Genomic DNA, 16,910 nt, shown 5'->3' with positions numbered 1-16,910 from the left:
CTCAGCCTACACACAGTTGCCAGTGTTCTTGTCTTCTTCCATATGTATGGCCAAAGTTTGCCCATGGGTTAAAAACTTTTGGACATATCAACCACCCATGCTATCTCAGTTTCCTCATGTGTAAAATGGTAGTTAGAACAGCTACTCTCCAAGAATTACAGAATCAAAATTTTATTCCAACTCTATTTCAGCCTAGATTTCAAAGTTCTCTTTCAAATATGCTACTCTGATTAATTTTGCTAATTATTAAGTTGCTGCTTTCTTCAAATTAAATTTCAATTAAGTCAATTGTGATAAGGGTCAGTTTTTTTTAACTTTTTTTTTAATTTATTTTTGAGACAGAGAGAGACAGAGCATGAACGGGGGAGGGGCAGAGAGAGAGGGAGACACAGAATCGGAAGCAGGCTCCAGGCTCTGAGCCATCAGCCCAGAGCCCGACACGGGGCTCGAACTCACGGACCGCGAGATCGTGACCTGAGCCGAAGTCGGACGCTTAACCGACTGAGCCACCCAGGCGCCCCAAGGGTCAGTTTTAAGCACTGGAATGCTATCTAGATATGCTATCAGTTTACTCTTGCCTATGGAACCTCACTTCTATCTTTGACACTCTACCAAAGATATCTTAAATGTCCTTTTAAACAGAGCACCAAATGTGACACACTTCTAAATTAATCTTTGACAACTTTCTCAATACATCTTTACTCTTGAAACACTTCTAAATATACATATCATTTATTGTTTCTACTTAGGTCTCTCTAGAAGTTTGGGTGACACAAACCTCTTAAACAATTAGGAGTCCCCAGGAAAGCGATGCAAAGTATAGAGATACACATGTCTTTTCTCTCAACATACAATCTATTTTGGACCCTTAACTAAAGCATGATCAATAAATATTTAAGCATTCTACAGAAGATGTTCTCTGAAAAACATTAGACCTAATTTTTATTTTTTATTTTACTGATCCATTTATTTATTTATTGTAAAGATTTTTTTTTTAACTATTCTCTATACCCAATGTGGGGCTTGAACTCACACACTGAGATCAAGAGCTGCATGCTTTACTGACTGAGCTAGCCAGGTACCCCTAGACCTAATTTTTAAATAAAAATATTTTTTCACTCTCAAAGTAGGATTAATGTAAAACTTAATCTGAACATGAATTCAGAAGATGGTATTTCTCAGCTTAAGTTGTGACTTTATGTTACTACACTTGATCTTAGCCAAAAGGCCGAGAAGCGATGTGACTTTATGTTAAATATCATAATGATGGTCCAGAGAGAAAGAGCTTATTAGAACCAATATGACACAAGAAGAATTGAATTCTAAAAGGATTTTCTTCATCTGTTTCAGACCAGAGCAGATACTCTTAGACAGGAAGAGGATTGCTTATTTATTCTTTGTTTTACTTACCTCTTTTTTCCAGTAGCTACTGGAAAGACAATCTACAGGGCTCTTACCTTTTATTTTCTTTCCCAGCTTATACACAAATATCCTAACCCAAGTCATCTTAATATTATTATTTAGTATATAATAAGAATATAAATAAACCACAGAAGTTTTCCTACCTTTCCTAAATAGGAAACGCAGTTGGGAGTCTTATTGTAGGGAACATTTGGCTCATTCTTATTCCAATATGTTAAAGTAACTTCAGTATCATCTGACCACTGAAATAAAGTTGGTATATTTTTGTTCTTAAGACCTGTCCATATTTCTTCTTTGGCATCTAAAAGAAAAATGTTTTATTTATTCGGTTTTACTCAATTACATACTTCAGTATGTATACTGTTACTGATTTTTACATTCTGATAATGGGGTTTTAAGAGCCTTGATGGTATTTACAATTAATCTATTAAAATATTGATGTTAGGAAGGCCAGGAGTCAAGTGCTTTTTAGGGTACTTATGCAGGCAGAGCACACGGTGGAACAGCCATGCTATAATCTGTAGGTTAGGAGCTCCTGATATCAGGTTTAGATAAACCTTGCTTTATGGGGTATATAGATTTCCACAACTTCGCTTTTACAAAAAACATATGTACGTGTTTTCACTAATTGAAAGAAATCTGAAGAGGATTTTCACTTCTATGAAATTGTATTTGCTTCTTCGTTTTATGCCATTTTGGTTTATGAAAGGTTTCATAAGAACAGTCTACTTTTGGATAGCAAGGGAACCTATAATGAAATTCTACAAATACACTCATAGATACTCCAGTTAGAATGGGAGTGATGTCCATCACTGCCCTGGAATGACTATGCTGCCCTCCCAGGTAAAACAATTAGCACCATGCTGATACAGAATAGGTATCTATTATTAGTTATTAGTGATTAGTGAATCCTAAGAGGAGGATATAATATTGCCTGTCTAGTGTATTTTTTGTTCTTCAGTGTTTAGCTTTTAAATAATTACAAAAGTGAAATAATCATCACTTAAGCATCTGGAACAACTTAAATAGTATTTATCTTATGAGAAGAGGGAAATTACTCAATCACTGGCTGTACAGTCAAATTGGTAGCTACTTGCTAATGTTGCTAATTGTACATTAATTAAAATTAAATAAAAGTAAAAATTCAGTTCCTCAGTTACATTTCAAGGGCTCAAAAGCCACAAATGGCTGGTGGCTGGCTGCTGTATTGGTCAGCATAGATTATAAAAGAGTTCCATCATCATAGAAATTTCTGTTGGACAGTGCTGATCTGTAGGGATGATTGTAAGCTTTTCATTCCCACTAAGAGTCTGAAAATTAGGGGGCACCTGGGTGGCTCAGTCAGTTAAGCATCCGACTTTGGCTCAGGTCATGATCTCACAGTCTGTGAGTTCAAGCCTCACGTTGGGCTCTGTGCTGACAGCTCAGAGCCTGGAGCCTGCTTCGGATTCTGTGTCTCCCTCTCTGTCTCTGCCCCTCCCCTGCTCACACTCTGTCTCTCTGTCTCTCTCTCTCTCTCTCTCTCTGTCTCTCTCTGTCTCTCTCTCAAAAATAATGAATAAACATTAAACAAAAAAAGAGTCTGAAAATTAGGGGTGCCTTAGAATGTTTTAAACCTTTCAAATAGGATATTTTAAAAACTTACCCCCATGATGAAGTTTTGTGACAACCACCTCCACATCTGCTAAAGAATGAATGCTGATGAGGTCACTGCTTAAGGCTTTACATTTCATATGTGCCTTATCCCAGGAATCACTTTCATTTACCAGAAGATAGCAAAACCCATTATTTGACATCCAGCCTGCATCACAGTGTGTATCTGAATATGTCCAAACATCTGGGGGAAAAGCATCCATATATATTCCAGTAAAGATATATCAATAACATTTTAAATTCTTTCTCACATCATCAGGATTCTGGAAAACTGGGGAACGTGATGTCAAATAGTACAAGAACATGGATTTATGTGGTGCCTCATTCTACATAGCATCATAAGAGTGACTATAGGGATACAGGTAATGATATGACTTTATTGTGATACAAATGTGCTACATGATTGGATTCTGACTCATTGAGGAGGGACTGCCCTTAGTCCTAGTAGACAGAAGAATGGTGTGGGATAAGCCATTTGCTGACAAATCTCTTCCTTGCTATGGGATTTGTTAGGTTCCCCTCCAGTCTCTGACTTTGAGAGGTTATTTAGTCCAATCTCCTTTCGTGTATGGTCAGATTAGCAAGGGGATGTGAATTAATGCTCACTGTTGAACAAAGACATACAGAGATTTAAGAAACAGAGTAAAACATTTATAAACTCCACATGAAAGAGAGGATAGTACTGGAGGGAAAGGGCACAGGGGCCTCTCTGGACCTCTTCTTTCTTTCCCTCTACTAGACCTATATCCTCATAGAATTAGTGATTCTTTGTTTTCACCATGTTAAAACGCACTCAAATGATGGTCAAGAAAGATTGGAGAAAAGATTGAGGTATAAAACCATACAAAATAATTCTACTCCTCTTAATAGAATTAGAAATTAAGTTGAATTACTCGGACTTTGTGGATTCAGAACTGTTTGGAATGTCTGTCGTATAAAAACACAGCATCTTAAAAAATGTGAACAGCTTGTTCTTCACTGAAAGATAAAATTCAGGTCAAGCTAGCTTCTCACACTTGAGAACAAGAGAACACAGGAGAACTGAACTAATTTTCAGTTTCTGAAATAAGACATGGTATTATTATTATATTTTACAATTATGATAAAGGAACAGAGGAAAAAAAACACCCATAATTGAACTTAGAACAAATGTTTCCCTATTCTAGTCTTTGTCTCTATGAATACATATTTTTATAAGATTAAAATGATAAGTAGGCATATCATTTTGTTCTGCTATGGTATTTTCCTGCTGGCACAGTTATTTTAATAAATGCATATTATTCAATCATGTGGAAACATCATGATTTACTTAATAATTCTACTCTGCTACAGGGTATTTACTTGATCTATCATCAGTCATTCTGTTTTATTTTCATCTATGCTGTCTTTTCTATTACGCTTTTTGTTGTATGGACTAAATTTGGTTTGAATCAACCTGGAAGATGAATGTTCATTTTCATCTATGATTATAAACATCTCCCAACAATCTTTATTCTATATATTTATTTTCTAGTCTTAAAAAATAGCTTTATGTTCCTATATGGATAAGCAATTTTATTCCCTTCCCCCAACATTCTTTAAGCAAGACATTTTAAAACCTCCTTTTCTTCCCCTCCCAGTTTTGAGTATTACTTTTTCCTATTCAGGAGGATTTAATCAAATACCAGTATACGATGGGTCCTGTGCAAAACAGTAAGGACACTCCTCTTATTCTTTCAAAGGCTTCTGAAATTTCTCTGCACCTCAGAAATTTCAACTGTTCTGCGATTCTCTTATCCTTGAAACCCCTTGACAAAAAACCATACTTGTACACATTTTGTCCTTCTGCACCCCACCTTTTCTACCTGATTTATCAACACAATAACCTAAATAAGCAGCCCGGCAGAGAAAGACAGAGCAGGGGTGGGCATCATGGGGTAGGAACTGGAAACCTGAGGAGAGTTCCCACATCCATCATTTTTAGTTCTCGCAGAGGCAGGTAAAATATAAGACCTGAGTGTGCATCAGCATCACCAGGAAGTCTTCCTAAAACACACATTGTTGATGTCCACAGAGTTTTCAATTCAGTAGATCTGGGGTGGGTCCTAAGAATTTGATTTCTAACAGGTATGGTTGATATCGATACTCTTAGTCTAAGGAAGCACACTCTGAGAAACAGTGCTCTAAAGAAAAAAGAGCCACCTGTGAACAGAAATATATTTCTCACTGAGGATATCTCTGCCATCTTAAGGGGATATATCAAACCAAAGCTTTATGCATATATAGTTGATGACATCTAACCACTGCATCAAAATAAAGTAGTTTTTAGCATTGGCAGTATAGGGTGAAGGAAAGGTGGAAATAGATATCTGAAATGGATTTACTTGCACCTACTTGCACAGAAAATGAGAAAGATACCTGTTAACTCCACTGTGTTATTTAATGGTTTCTTGCAGACATAGGGCAGTTGAACTTCACAGGAAAAACTCTGCCATAGACCAGACCTGGCATCCATTCTTGCACAGCTTGATCCACCTATTATCATAGGTGCACTAGGCATATCTTAAATGATTAGAAAGAGGAGGTTAGGGCCAGAGTGGTGGTTAGAAAAGATAATTTGTATTCCTAATTTTCTGCTTTTATGGGAGCTCATAAAATAGTTAAGACCTTCTACTAAAGCCTCCATGGAAACTCATGTGCTTAAATCTGTCTCCCTTCTAAAATACAGGATACAGGGTGAAACACTCTAATACACTATAGTTAATTCAAAAACCAAAACCAAACCTCTATCCCTAATCAACATCCATGTCTTACTCTATGGTCAGTAGCTATTAATCTGCTACTCTATACAATAGATATACTGATTTGTGATTCAGTAATGCCCTTAAGACCTTGAATTAAAGGTTAAATTATCTTTAAAGATTTTATTTACTGAGGTGATAGAGAATTTACTCACTGATCATGAAATTTCATTAAACTAAAGTGACCTATTGGTATTGCACTTAACTCATTTTTCTTATGTGTGTATAGAATACATTTATACTGAAGCTAGTGCTAACTTTTAGATTCTACACTTGTCAGAAGCTGAAATTTAATTTTTTTTTTTTAATTTTAGAGAGAGAGAGAGATGGAGAGATTAAGCAAGGCCCACGCTTAGTGTGGAGCCTGACATGGGGCTCGATTCCACAACCCTGGGATCATGACCTGAGTTGAAATCAAGAGTCAGTTGAGTGTCCTGTGTCCCAACCTTGTGTCAAGCTCTGTGCTGGGCATGGAGACTGCTTAAGATTCTCTCTCTCCTTCGCCCCTCCTCCGCTCATGCTTGCTCGTACTTTTTCTCTCTCAAAAAAGTTAATTAGAATAAAAAGGTATCTAACTTCTTTTGGGAAGAAAAATATTTTGGCTAACTAGGGTTTTGTTTGTTTTATTCACTATAAAATTTTCTTTAAGGTATTTACATATGCAATATAATATAACCATTAGGTTGTCAGTACTTGAGCACTACTATAGGAGATCCCAAGAGTTCTAAAATGAGAGAATATTTCTGTATTGGAGTTGAGCTGCAGATGAAACACCATTGGTCCGTCATAGACATGTCAAGTCCCCTAAAGGATACAGAACAACTGCCAGGCCATGTGATGAAGCTCATTCTGCTGTTACCTAAAATTGTAGTGTTGCCATAATGGTTACAGACAAATTCTCACTTCTCTATGGTATGGTTCAACTTGGCTATCATGGTATTACAATAAAGAAGGAATGAGGGGAAAAAATTGTTCTTAGAATTAACCATAATAACAGCTGCCAAGATTTGAAATTTTTATAAGCTCTCAGTGAGTGGGATGCTTTTGTTTATTTACTTTTTTGAAGATTTTGCTCTGTGCATAATAGACGGAAGAAGGAGCAGTTACCTGGGTCCCAGTTGAGAAAGTTTAATGGCTTGTGGTCTGACCATTCCCAGCCTCTAGCAGAGTATAGTTGATTTAAGCCAGTCCAGAAAATTCTTGGAATGCCCTCTTTTTCTGTAAGAATCACATAATTTTAACAAGTGACAAAATTACCTAAATTATTACCTAAGTCAGACTTAAGCTTCTACTAATAGCAAAATTATCTGAAGGCCTTGATTGTGAGGCAGGAATCCTGCAGGAGGCTGTTTATCCAACAAAGGCAGGTGATGCATTAAGTCAATTCTGCTTTCCCATTAGCTTGTCCCTGTCTACTAAGGTAAGGACAGAATCTTCTCAGAACAGATGTCCCACTATTTTTAGCCCTGTTGTACTAATACAGAAGAAAACAATTTCCACTATATATCTCAGTTTTGAAGAACTGATTGTATTCCAGACTGACAGTGTAAATTCATTAAGCACATATTGTTTAACTGGTACTAAGAATATAAAAACCAAAAATACAAAGTCCCTGCCTCTCTGAGGATTTCAATTTAGTAGACAAGAAGAGATATGGATCCCTCAAAAGGTAAAGTGTTACCCATACTGTTTCAGAAATATGTAGAGGAACTGTTTGGTAGGCAATGGACTATGTAGTTCTAGAGTCCAAAGGAGACATTTAGGATGAAGACACAGAACAGGACACACACACACACACACACACACACACACACACACACCCCACACTACAGTGGAGATATATCATTCAAATTCATTATTTGACAACCAGAAGCCATCAGCAAAAAAGGGAAAGAGAAGCAGAGATAATTTAAGTAGTGATGCCAGTTGTAAATATGCCACTCAATATGCATATGCCCATAAACATATGGTAAACTGAATGAAAAGATTATAAGGCTTTTTATGCCAGTATCAAGAAAGTCAGCAAAATTATTCAACAACCTGGTAAGACTTCATCAACATCATGAAAAAAGAATTTGAAGATATTGAGGGCCTGATAGAAGAGACAGAAGAACTGATGTAATGGCCTAAGAAAACAAGGATGATGCTGACCAATAGGAAGAGTTAATAGGTTGGAATCTCTATAAATTTGTTGATATATTCTCAGCAGTAAAACACTTGATAACAATTTCTTAATTCCTCTCAGAGAATTATGTATGATGCATTATTATACTATATAAATGATCTCTCTGTATATATATATATATATATATATATATATACACATTTGAAATATAATTATATTTATAATTATAATATTCATAAAATATTAATTTTAATGTAAAATTTATAAATTATAAAATGTAATTTCAAATTATACTTAAATTAATTTATTTAATTTAAATTATAAATATTTTTAAATTTATAAAATAAATGTATATTAATATAATTATATTTTATATGATGTATATGTATATTATATACAAAGCAATGGTTCTTAAAATATGGATTTTTTTTTTGTTTTTTTTTTTTTTTGTAAGAGAGAGAATATGAGCAGGGGAAGAGCAGAGGAAGGAGAGAGAGAATCTTAGCAGGCTCCATGCCTAGTGTGGAGCCAGATGCGGGGCTTGATTTCACGATGGTGAGGTCATGACTTGGGCTGAAATCAAGAGTCGGACGCTTAACTGACTGAGCCACCCAGGTGCCCTAATATGGATTTTTATATGCAAATCAAACAGATATACCTGATATGTATCATTTTGTTCCATTACATATATCAGATATATCTGTATGATTTGCATATAGAAAAGCATATCCATATTTTAAGGGTTTTTTGAGGGAATTTTGACTGTACACAATTTTTGTCTTACTGCAGCCTTGAGAATGTGAATACCTAAAACATGTGACTTCACTAGAACTGACACTCAGGAAATGGAAAATATCCTCTGTGTAGAGCAGAAATAGCAACAGCAAAGATGAAAGGGGCCAAGAGCAGTAACCAGACACCAGCATTAAAGGGATGGGCAGGAGTCTGGAAAGAGGGTGGTAGGGACAAAGGCCCAATTACCACTCCACTGAGAATGAGATGTGAAGTTAGCAGTGAATTACAAAGATACCCTGTGTCTTCCAGGAGCTTATTTGTGACAGAGGCAGGTCTTTGGGATCTAGAAGAGAGATATACCTATATCTGTATCTGTATCTATATCTGTATCCTGTATCTATGTCTATAACTGTATCTATATCTGTATCTAAATCTGCATCTGTATCTATATCTGTATCTATATCTTTATTTGTATCTGTATCCTGTATCTATATCTGTAACTGTATCTATATCTGTATCTACATCTGAATCTGTATTACATCTATATCTGTATCTATATCTGTATCTGTATCTATATCTGTATCTGTAACTGTATCTATATCTGTATCTACATCTGTATCTACATCTATATCTGTATCTACATCTGTATCCATATCTATATTCGTATTTGTATCTATATCTGTATCTACACCTATCTAACTATATTTTTTAATGGTAGAAATTTTAATAAGTTTATGGCTTGTTGGGAGAAGAGTCAGTAGAAGTGAGAATCAATGAAAATGTAAGAGGGAGAAGAAACACCTGATGTGGATACAAACAGCTTTGGGGAAGGAGTTAACCTTGAACAAACTGGAGGGATGACAGTACAGATAAGTTTGTAAGTACTAGGATGGGAAACTAAGGGTTTGCTTCACTTTTCTCAAGGAAGTAGATGGTAAGGATACTCTCTAAGGGAGGAAAAGGTAGGTATTTGGGTAGAGGGCTTGAAGAGCATACTGAAGGGAACTTTGGATTCATCCTTTTCTTTCACCTTGTTAGCATAAGTGCTGGCAAACAAACTGAGGATTTAATCCAATGTAAATTTCTCATTAGGATAATTAGTTTTCTAGCCTTCCTAAAGAAGTCCTGGAACATATTTATGGCACTCCAACTCAACCATTACAGGATATTCCAAATTCCCTTTATTAATTTTTAATGGGGATACTATGGAGGACCAATCCTTCCCATCCTTCCCAAGTTCAATGTCCTTCTTTCCATGAAGACTTTTCAGATATCCCCAGAAGGATATTTGAATAATCCTATTGCTTACCCGCACATGGGAAGTACATATTTATGAAGATACTAAATGAACTTTGGAAGCTGGTAAGTTCCTATAATTTGCTTAATTACACTGTCCTATTTGTGAGCTGTATTGGTGACTTATTCTTCAATAGAATTATAGGATTTTAAAATGGACTGTGTTGACAAACAGGAATGTTCTTTATGTGTTTTAGGCCAGGTGAATGTGAATGGGAAATAGATTCTAAAAATCTGGGTTGGTCAAATATGAAAGGCAGGTATTTCTTTTATGGCTTGGACAATCTGAAGCTAGATTTTTTTTCTCCATACTGTCCAAGCAAGAAGCTGACCAATTTGAGACTTTGCTCACCACATCTTTGCCATCAAGAAACAGACGATTGATAGCATAAATCCCCATACCTAATCAAATCAAACAAGCGAGTTCACTGAAGTCGATATTTGTCACTGTCCTTAAAACCTGTTCAGACTTGACCTTCTATTTCTATTCCTCTCCCCACAAGGGAGACTACAGGCCTGATAATGGTAATTGCATGTGGAAGGAGCCAGAAAAGAACCTCTTCTAATGTATAAGGAAGGTCAAACCAGCAAGGGGCCCTCACTTAGAAGTAGCCTAGCCTTGGGGCACCTGTTGAGGCCACTCTAAGTGAACAACCTCTCAGGGTGGAGACAAATGAGGAAGAATGGACTGTTGGGTCTTCTTTTGTAACTCTGGGATGAATCTGTGGTTAGAGGTTCCCTGGGAAGGCTAGAGCCATGGGAGATCTGATTCCCAAACAAAATCCAGAATCCCCCATCCCCAAAGCCCGTGTATTAGTAGAACAAAATCAAAACAAAACTAAGTGCAGGGCAAGCAGAAAGGAAAAAGAAAGCTCTTTTAGGTTGCATGGGACTTATTTTCAAGGGGCTGCTTCTGCTTTTTTTCTGGCAGTAGATTCCCTAGTCTACCATTAGCTACCAAACTAGAAATCATTTGGGAATAACATTCTCCATTATGCTCTGCATATGTACAATTCTTTTCCCCAATTAGATCAAGCACTTGGATCACAAAATCTCTGAGTCACTTTTGTTGGCCTCCCTCTCCTAGCCTAATATTTACACGTGATAGTTTTCAGTGAAGAGAGAAACTTCAAGAAACTTTCAAGATTTTGATACTGTGAGTTTCAGATGTTAAAGTACAGCTTGAGTCTTGGGAAACTATCAGTTATAATTAGGCTATAATAATTATATTATGCTTAAACAGCATTCACAGTGAAAGAGAAGTCTGGAATATTAGAAAGGGTGTATCTCTAAAATTATTGCTATATATAAAATGTGGGAAGAGTCTGGCCTAGGAAACAGCAGGGTCATTTAATATGTTATCTCACTTTTATGAGTTATAATATAAAAATGATAGATAAAGAAATCATGCAACATTCACTCCTCCAAATGCATCATTAGATTGTTAGGGTTTTGATAGTCATACTTGGATACTTTTCTCCTTCACCGAAAACATCAGTTTCCAAATGTCAATATCCCAGGAGGCTTAAATTTATTGGTACTTTTCACTTTCAACAATATTTGTTGTAAGGTTCAGTGAGGTCTGAAAAAGGAATTCCATTGACAACCACTAACCCATCAGGCTTATTTGATAGATTTCCATTCTAGAGCTCTGATTATTCAAGTATCAAACAAAATGGGAAAAGGGTGAAGCTAAGGAAGTAAGAAAGGAAGGCTTTTAAAAGGAAAGCTTTTAGCTAAAGAGCAGGACAAAAGACTAGTAGACTTTTAATGATGAAAAGAAATGAAGAGAAAAAAATATATATAAGAGGATTAAGTAGTATAGTAAAAAAGTAAGGGCTCTGGAGTCATATATGTTGATATTTGAATCCCAGTTCTGATACTTCTGAGGTGTGTGATGTTGGGTATGTTATTTCTAAGCATCAATTGCCTTATCTGTAAATGGGGGTAAAAATACCTTATGAGGTTGCAATGATAATTAAATTATTTAATTTGTCTGGAGACATGCGGGTTTTGCTCATAGTTTGGATTTACCAAATATTAACACTTATTATAAAGCAGTGTGATGGGATTTATCTGAATTAGTCAATAGGTATTTGTTTCATATATAGGAATAATGCTTAGAGTTTTGCACAAAAGGGAAAAAACAACCCATGAGACCCACCTATACCTGCAAAGAACTTAACTAGTCTTAAAAAAGGTAAATGCAGGGGCGCCTGGGTGGCTCAGTCGGTTGAGCGGCCGACTTCGGCTCAGGTCATGATTTCGCGGTCCGTGAGTTCAAGCCCCGCGTTGGGCTCTGTGCTGACAGCTTGGAGCCTGGAGCCTGTTTCGGATTCTGTGTCTCCCTCTCTCTGACCCTCCCCCCGTTCATGCTCTGTCTCTCTCTGTCTCAAAAATAAATAAACGTTAAAAAGAAATTAAAAAAAACAAAAACAAATTCTCTTTATAAAAAAAAAAAAAAAAGGTAAATGCAGACACATGCCAGATACAACTTGTTTTCAAGTCACATTGACTGTGTTCCAATTTTGGCTCTGTTAATTACTTGTGGGTGACCTTGAACAAGTTACATTTCCTTTCTGATCCTCACATTCCTCATCTGCAAAGTAGGCTTATTAATAAAAATACCTACACCTCATAGTATTGTTATATAGTATTAAATAAGATAATGTATGAAAAGCATTTAGTACTCAGTCTGAAGCATCATTGCTGTCATATGTTATGATTATTTTTTCATTCAAATAATCAGAGACTTAATAACTTTGGCTTCATGATTTTTAAAAATAATACAAAAAGTTTCTGTTTATAAACTTTCTAGTAAAAGAAGTGCAATGCTCTGATGGAAAAAGTTAGAGAAGTTTACTGAGTACATAAAAGATGTCCCAAATAAATAGAAAGGCATACCATATTCATGGATGAGTTGACTTAATAAATAATGTAGTGACAAAGGTGCCTCTTTAATCTATAATTCAATGCAATTCCAAAGTCCCAATAAAGTTTTTCATTGAGATTAATAAGCTGATCCTTAAATTCATAGAAAAGAATAAGTGGTTAAAAAATAGCCAAGGCAGGGGCGCCTGGGTGGCGCAGTCGGTTAAGCGTCCGACTTCAGCCAGGTCACGATCTCGCGGTCCGTGAGTTCGAGCCCCGCGTCAGGCTCTGGGCTGATGGCTCGGAGCCTGGAGCCTGTTTCCGATTCTGTGTCTCCCTCTCTCTCTGCCCCTCCCCCGTTCATGCTCTGTCTCTCTCTGTCCCAAAAATAAATAAAAAACGTTGAAAAAAAAAATTAAAAAAAAAAAAATAGCCAAGGCAATTCAAGAAAAAAAAAAAATGAGAGGACTTGCTCATCCATATTTACCATGCAGCTGGCATAATTAAAACAGTGTGGAACAGACACATAGACAGACAAGTAGACCAAAGGAATAGAATGGAGAACCTAGAAATAACCCACATGTAATAGAGGAGTTTATATTTATTAGAGGTAGAATAATAAATTTTAGGGAAAAATGTAAAAGAAATAGTGCTTGATCAACTAACATCCATGTGGAGAAAGACAAATTAGATTCCCACCTCTAGAAATTTTATTTCAAATGGATTATGGATGTAAACATGAAAAGCAAAATTAAAAACTTTTAGAAGAAAAATGAGAGGTTATGTTTATCATACTAGGGCTAAGAAAGAATTTGCTAAATAATATAAATAAGCACAAAACATTATGGAAGAGACTGACTGACCAAATTAAAAGTACCATATTTTTAAATAATAAGAAGCAACAAAAGTGAAAAGACCAAAGACTAGGAAAAGATATTTGTAATCCTACAGCAAAAGATAAGTGTATATGAAGAATTACTATAGATCAATAAGAAAAATCAATAGATCAATAAGAAAAAGGAGGCAAACAACTCAAAAAGAAGGCAAAGGATATAAGCTGAATATTGGCAGATTATAAGCTGAAAACCTGAATGCCTAATAAACACAAGGCACAAAACCACATGAATTATCAGGAAAATATAAAAGACAAATGAAATAACCATTTCACATTAATCACAATGGCCAACTAAGTCTGACAACATCAAGTGCTTGCAGAGGTGTAAATGAATACAGCCACTTTGGAAAGTAATTTGGAATTTTGATTAGAGGTGAAGAGATGTGCACCCCATGACTAAGCAATCCCTACTCAAGTAAAAATCTCATACATGTCTACCCCATGAGACACATATGAGGATGTTCCTTACGGTGGTATTTGTAATAGGAAAAGCTGAAAACAACCTGTTTCTCAATAGGGGGATGGATAAATTGTGGTTTATTCATACAAGGTAACAGCAGCAGTTGACAACGTATAAACTTACATATGGGTAAATAAGTATTTGTATCATTTAAAAACCTAGATATGTTTTTATATCTGTTTTAATCTATGTTTTTATATCTGTGTATTATAGATCTATATAATGAAAACATATGCCGTATTTATACATATATATGTTATAAAAGCACTCAAAGAATGGTTATTTTGAGACGTGGTCATGGGTTTTCAACTCTATTAACATTTTATTTCTTTAAAGGGAGGGAAGCAAGGAAAGAGGGACGGAATCAATCCATGTAATGCAATATGACAAATGTTAGTGTACAACGAGTGTGTAAAGTCAGGGCAGTGGTTATACAGGTCTCTTTTAGGTTATATTCTATTTTTGTATGTACAAGTTTTCACAATTAAAAATTTTTAAATTACCACCATCACCCCACAGACAAAATAAAACAAAATCCTATCCACTCTATGTGTCCATTCATTAAACCATTTGCAGATTTCATAATTCTCTCCTTGCCTTGGAGTACGGCACTCCTCTACCCAACCACAAGAACGTTTCACTGAGGCCATCTAGTGTGACTCAGCCATGTTCGTTACCTTCCTTGAGTTCTCCACTTTTCAATGTTCAAACTGTTTAAAGTTCACCTTTTACAAAATCTTTTCTCTTAGGCTTAGGGTAGCAGTTTAATCTTGCTACCTCACTCCATTTTCTGAGCAATAACTTCTTTTCGGTCTCCAACATGAAATGCAGTTTCAATGGATAGAATGTGATTCTACTAATACCTTTTTGCTTGAGGGCTTCAGTGTTGATGTTTAGATCCCAAGAAAAGACAGAAAGATATATACACAAATCAACATACCCGGGTATGAAAATAGAGGTAGATAGATGGCATCTTTACAATCCCGGCAATTTGGTCTACCACATGCAAACCTACCTTTAAGATAAGTTAATTCATCAGCATTGCTGATGCTCAGTAAGTTAGCTCCTTGATTCTGACATGAAACATAAGCTTCCTTCCAAGAAAGAGATGCCTGAGTATTAAATTGGTAGCAACTTCCAATCTGCTCATTCTTTTCCCAATTATCTTCACAGCCATTTTCTGTTGATACAAAGATATGTTAGCCATCATGAAGTAAGGGCATAATGTTTTATATTACTAAGAATGTTTACCAATACTGCAATTCAATTTCCACCTTCTTAGGATACACTAAAATTGAACTTTATTGTTCAAATGACCATGTTTTGATTCTTTGGTTACACAAAGAAATTTTGAAGTCATAGGAACCAAATAACCTTGGCTGATGAAAGCTTCCACTCTCCTATCCTCTACTCTCCCATTATCCCCTACCAATTATAATGCTATATTTTAGCCCCTGCCTGCCCTCTGCCTAAATGTAGGAGTCTTCAACTGTGTTCACATTGTTAAACTCCTGAGCTGATGAAAAACAAGTTCACTTGCAGATAGCGGCAGACGGCAGAGGGGTTTGCCACAGTTTGCAGCAAAACTCCTGTGTGTATGTGTGTGTGCAGACATGTTGCTTAAATGCCCATAATGTAGAACCCAAGTGACTACCTTATTTGAAAAACTCAGTCTGAAGTTTTCCTTAATATATTAACAGAGGATTTAATATATGACATATAATTAATAGTATACAATCAATATTACGTATGTATATGTACACGTGTGTGCATATGTATACAGACGTACATGTTCGTTGTATAATGTGCATATTATTTTCTTCAACAAATACTTAGGCACACCTGGGTGGCTCAGTCAGTGAAGCATCCAATTCTTGATTTTGGCTTAGATCATGATCTCATGATTTGTGAGATTAAGCCCCGAGTTCGGCTCTGTGCTGACAGCATGGAGCCTGCATGGGATTTCCTCTCCTCTCTCTGCCCCTCCCCCTGTTTTCTCTCTCTCTGTCTCTCTCTCTCTCAAAATGTTAAAAAAAAACCCAAATATCTAAAAGCAGTTACAATTCCAGACAAAGACCCTTCAAATTATTTCTTATATGAGATATATAGATCTTGATACAGCTGGTTCAAAAACATACTTAGAGACTCCCATATACTGTCTAGAAGAGGAAACCTAATATAGGCTATATCGCATGTGTCCCAGGCTCCACTCTGGGGGTTTTGCAAAGAGCCTCCCATCATCAGTCACATATCACATGTTAGACTCATGGCCTTTCAAGCTGGAAGGGCCCTCCTAGGTCATCTTGTCTAATGCTTTCATTTCACAGATGGGAACAAAGATCTAGAGGTGCTTGTGGCAGAGCTGTGATCAGAGCACCGGTCTCTAAATCTACTCTTGTTGATCTTTTGAACAGCATACGCTGCTTCTTCAGTCACTTTTGAATGGCCTAAATAGCAATATAGGTGGTTGTGACATTTGGTGAAAACAAAATAGGTAGATTTGCAAGTACATCGCCTCAAGTTTCCTTATTACCACTGGAGCCCTATGCCTGAAATCCGGAAGCTTCCGGGGGATGGCAGTATGTCTGCTATAAAATATAATCTACATGGTTTAGGAATCCTCAGCTTTGAGAAACTCACAGTCTTACTTCGTCCCTAAAAAGAACTCTGAAA

The 16,910-nt window shown here is 36.2% G+C and overlaps 1 protein-coding gene and 1 pseudogene across 2 annotated transcripts in view; both read right to left on the bottom strand.

The window, feature by feature from the left end:
• LY75 (lymphocyte antigen 75) overlaps window positions 1-16,910 on the bottom strand; it is a 133,805-nt gene that overhangs the window by 102,974 nt on the left and 13,921 nt on the right. For both annotated transcript variants that reach the window (XM_019457357.2, XM_019457368.2), the window contains exons 4-8: window positions 15,253-15,417; window positions 6,963-7,073; window positions 5,473-5,616; window positions 3,068-3,259; window positions 1,566-1,723 (exon numbers count right to left, since the gene is read on the bottom strand). In XM_019457357.2, coding sequence (XP_019312902.2) covers window positions 1,566-1,723; window positions 3,068-3,259; window positions 5,473-5,616; window positions 6,963-7,073; window positions 15,253-15,417 — 770 coding nt within the window. The remainder of the gene's footprint in view (window positions 1-1,565; window positions 1,724-3,067; window positions 3,260-5,472; window positions 5,617-6,962; window positions 7,074-15,252; window positions 15,418-16,910) is intronic.
• LOC128772812 (U2 spliceosomal RNA) lies at window positions 1,037-1,240 on the bottom strand (annotated as a pseudogene).

This window comes from Panthera pardus, unplaced genomic scaffold, assembly GCF_024362965.1.
Source record: "Panthera pardus isolate Hobbes unplaced genomic scaffold, ASM2436296v1 HiC_scaffold_10, whole genome shotgun sequence".
Taxonomy (NCBI): domain Eukaryota; kingdom Metazoa; phylum Chordata; class Mammalia; order Carnivora; family Felidae; genus Panthera; species Panthera pardus.
The sequence above is the reverse complement of the archived record's forward strand: the minus strand, read 5'-3'. Positions and strand labels throughout refer to the sequence as shown.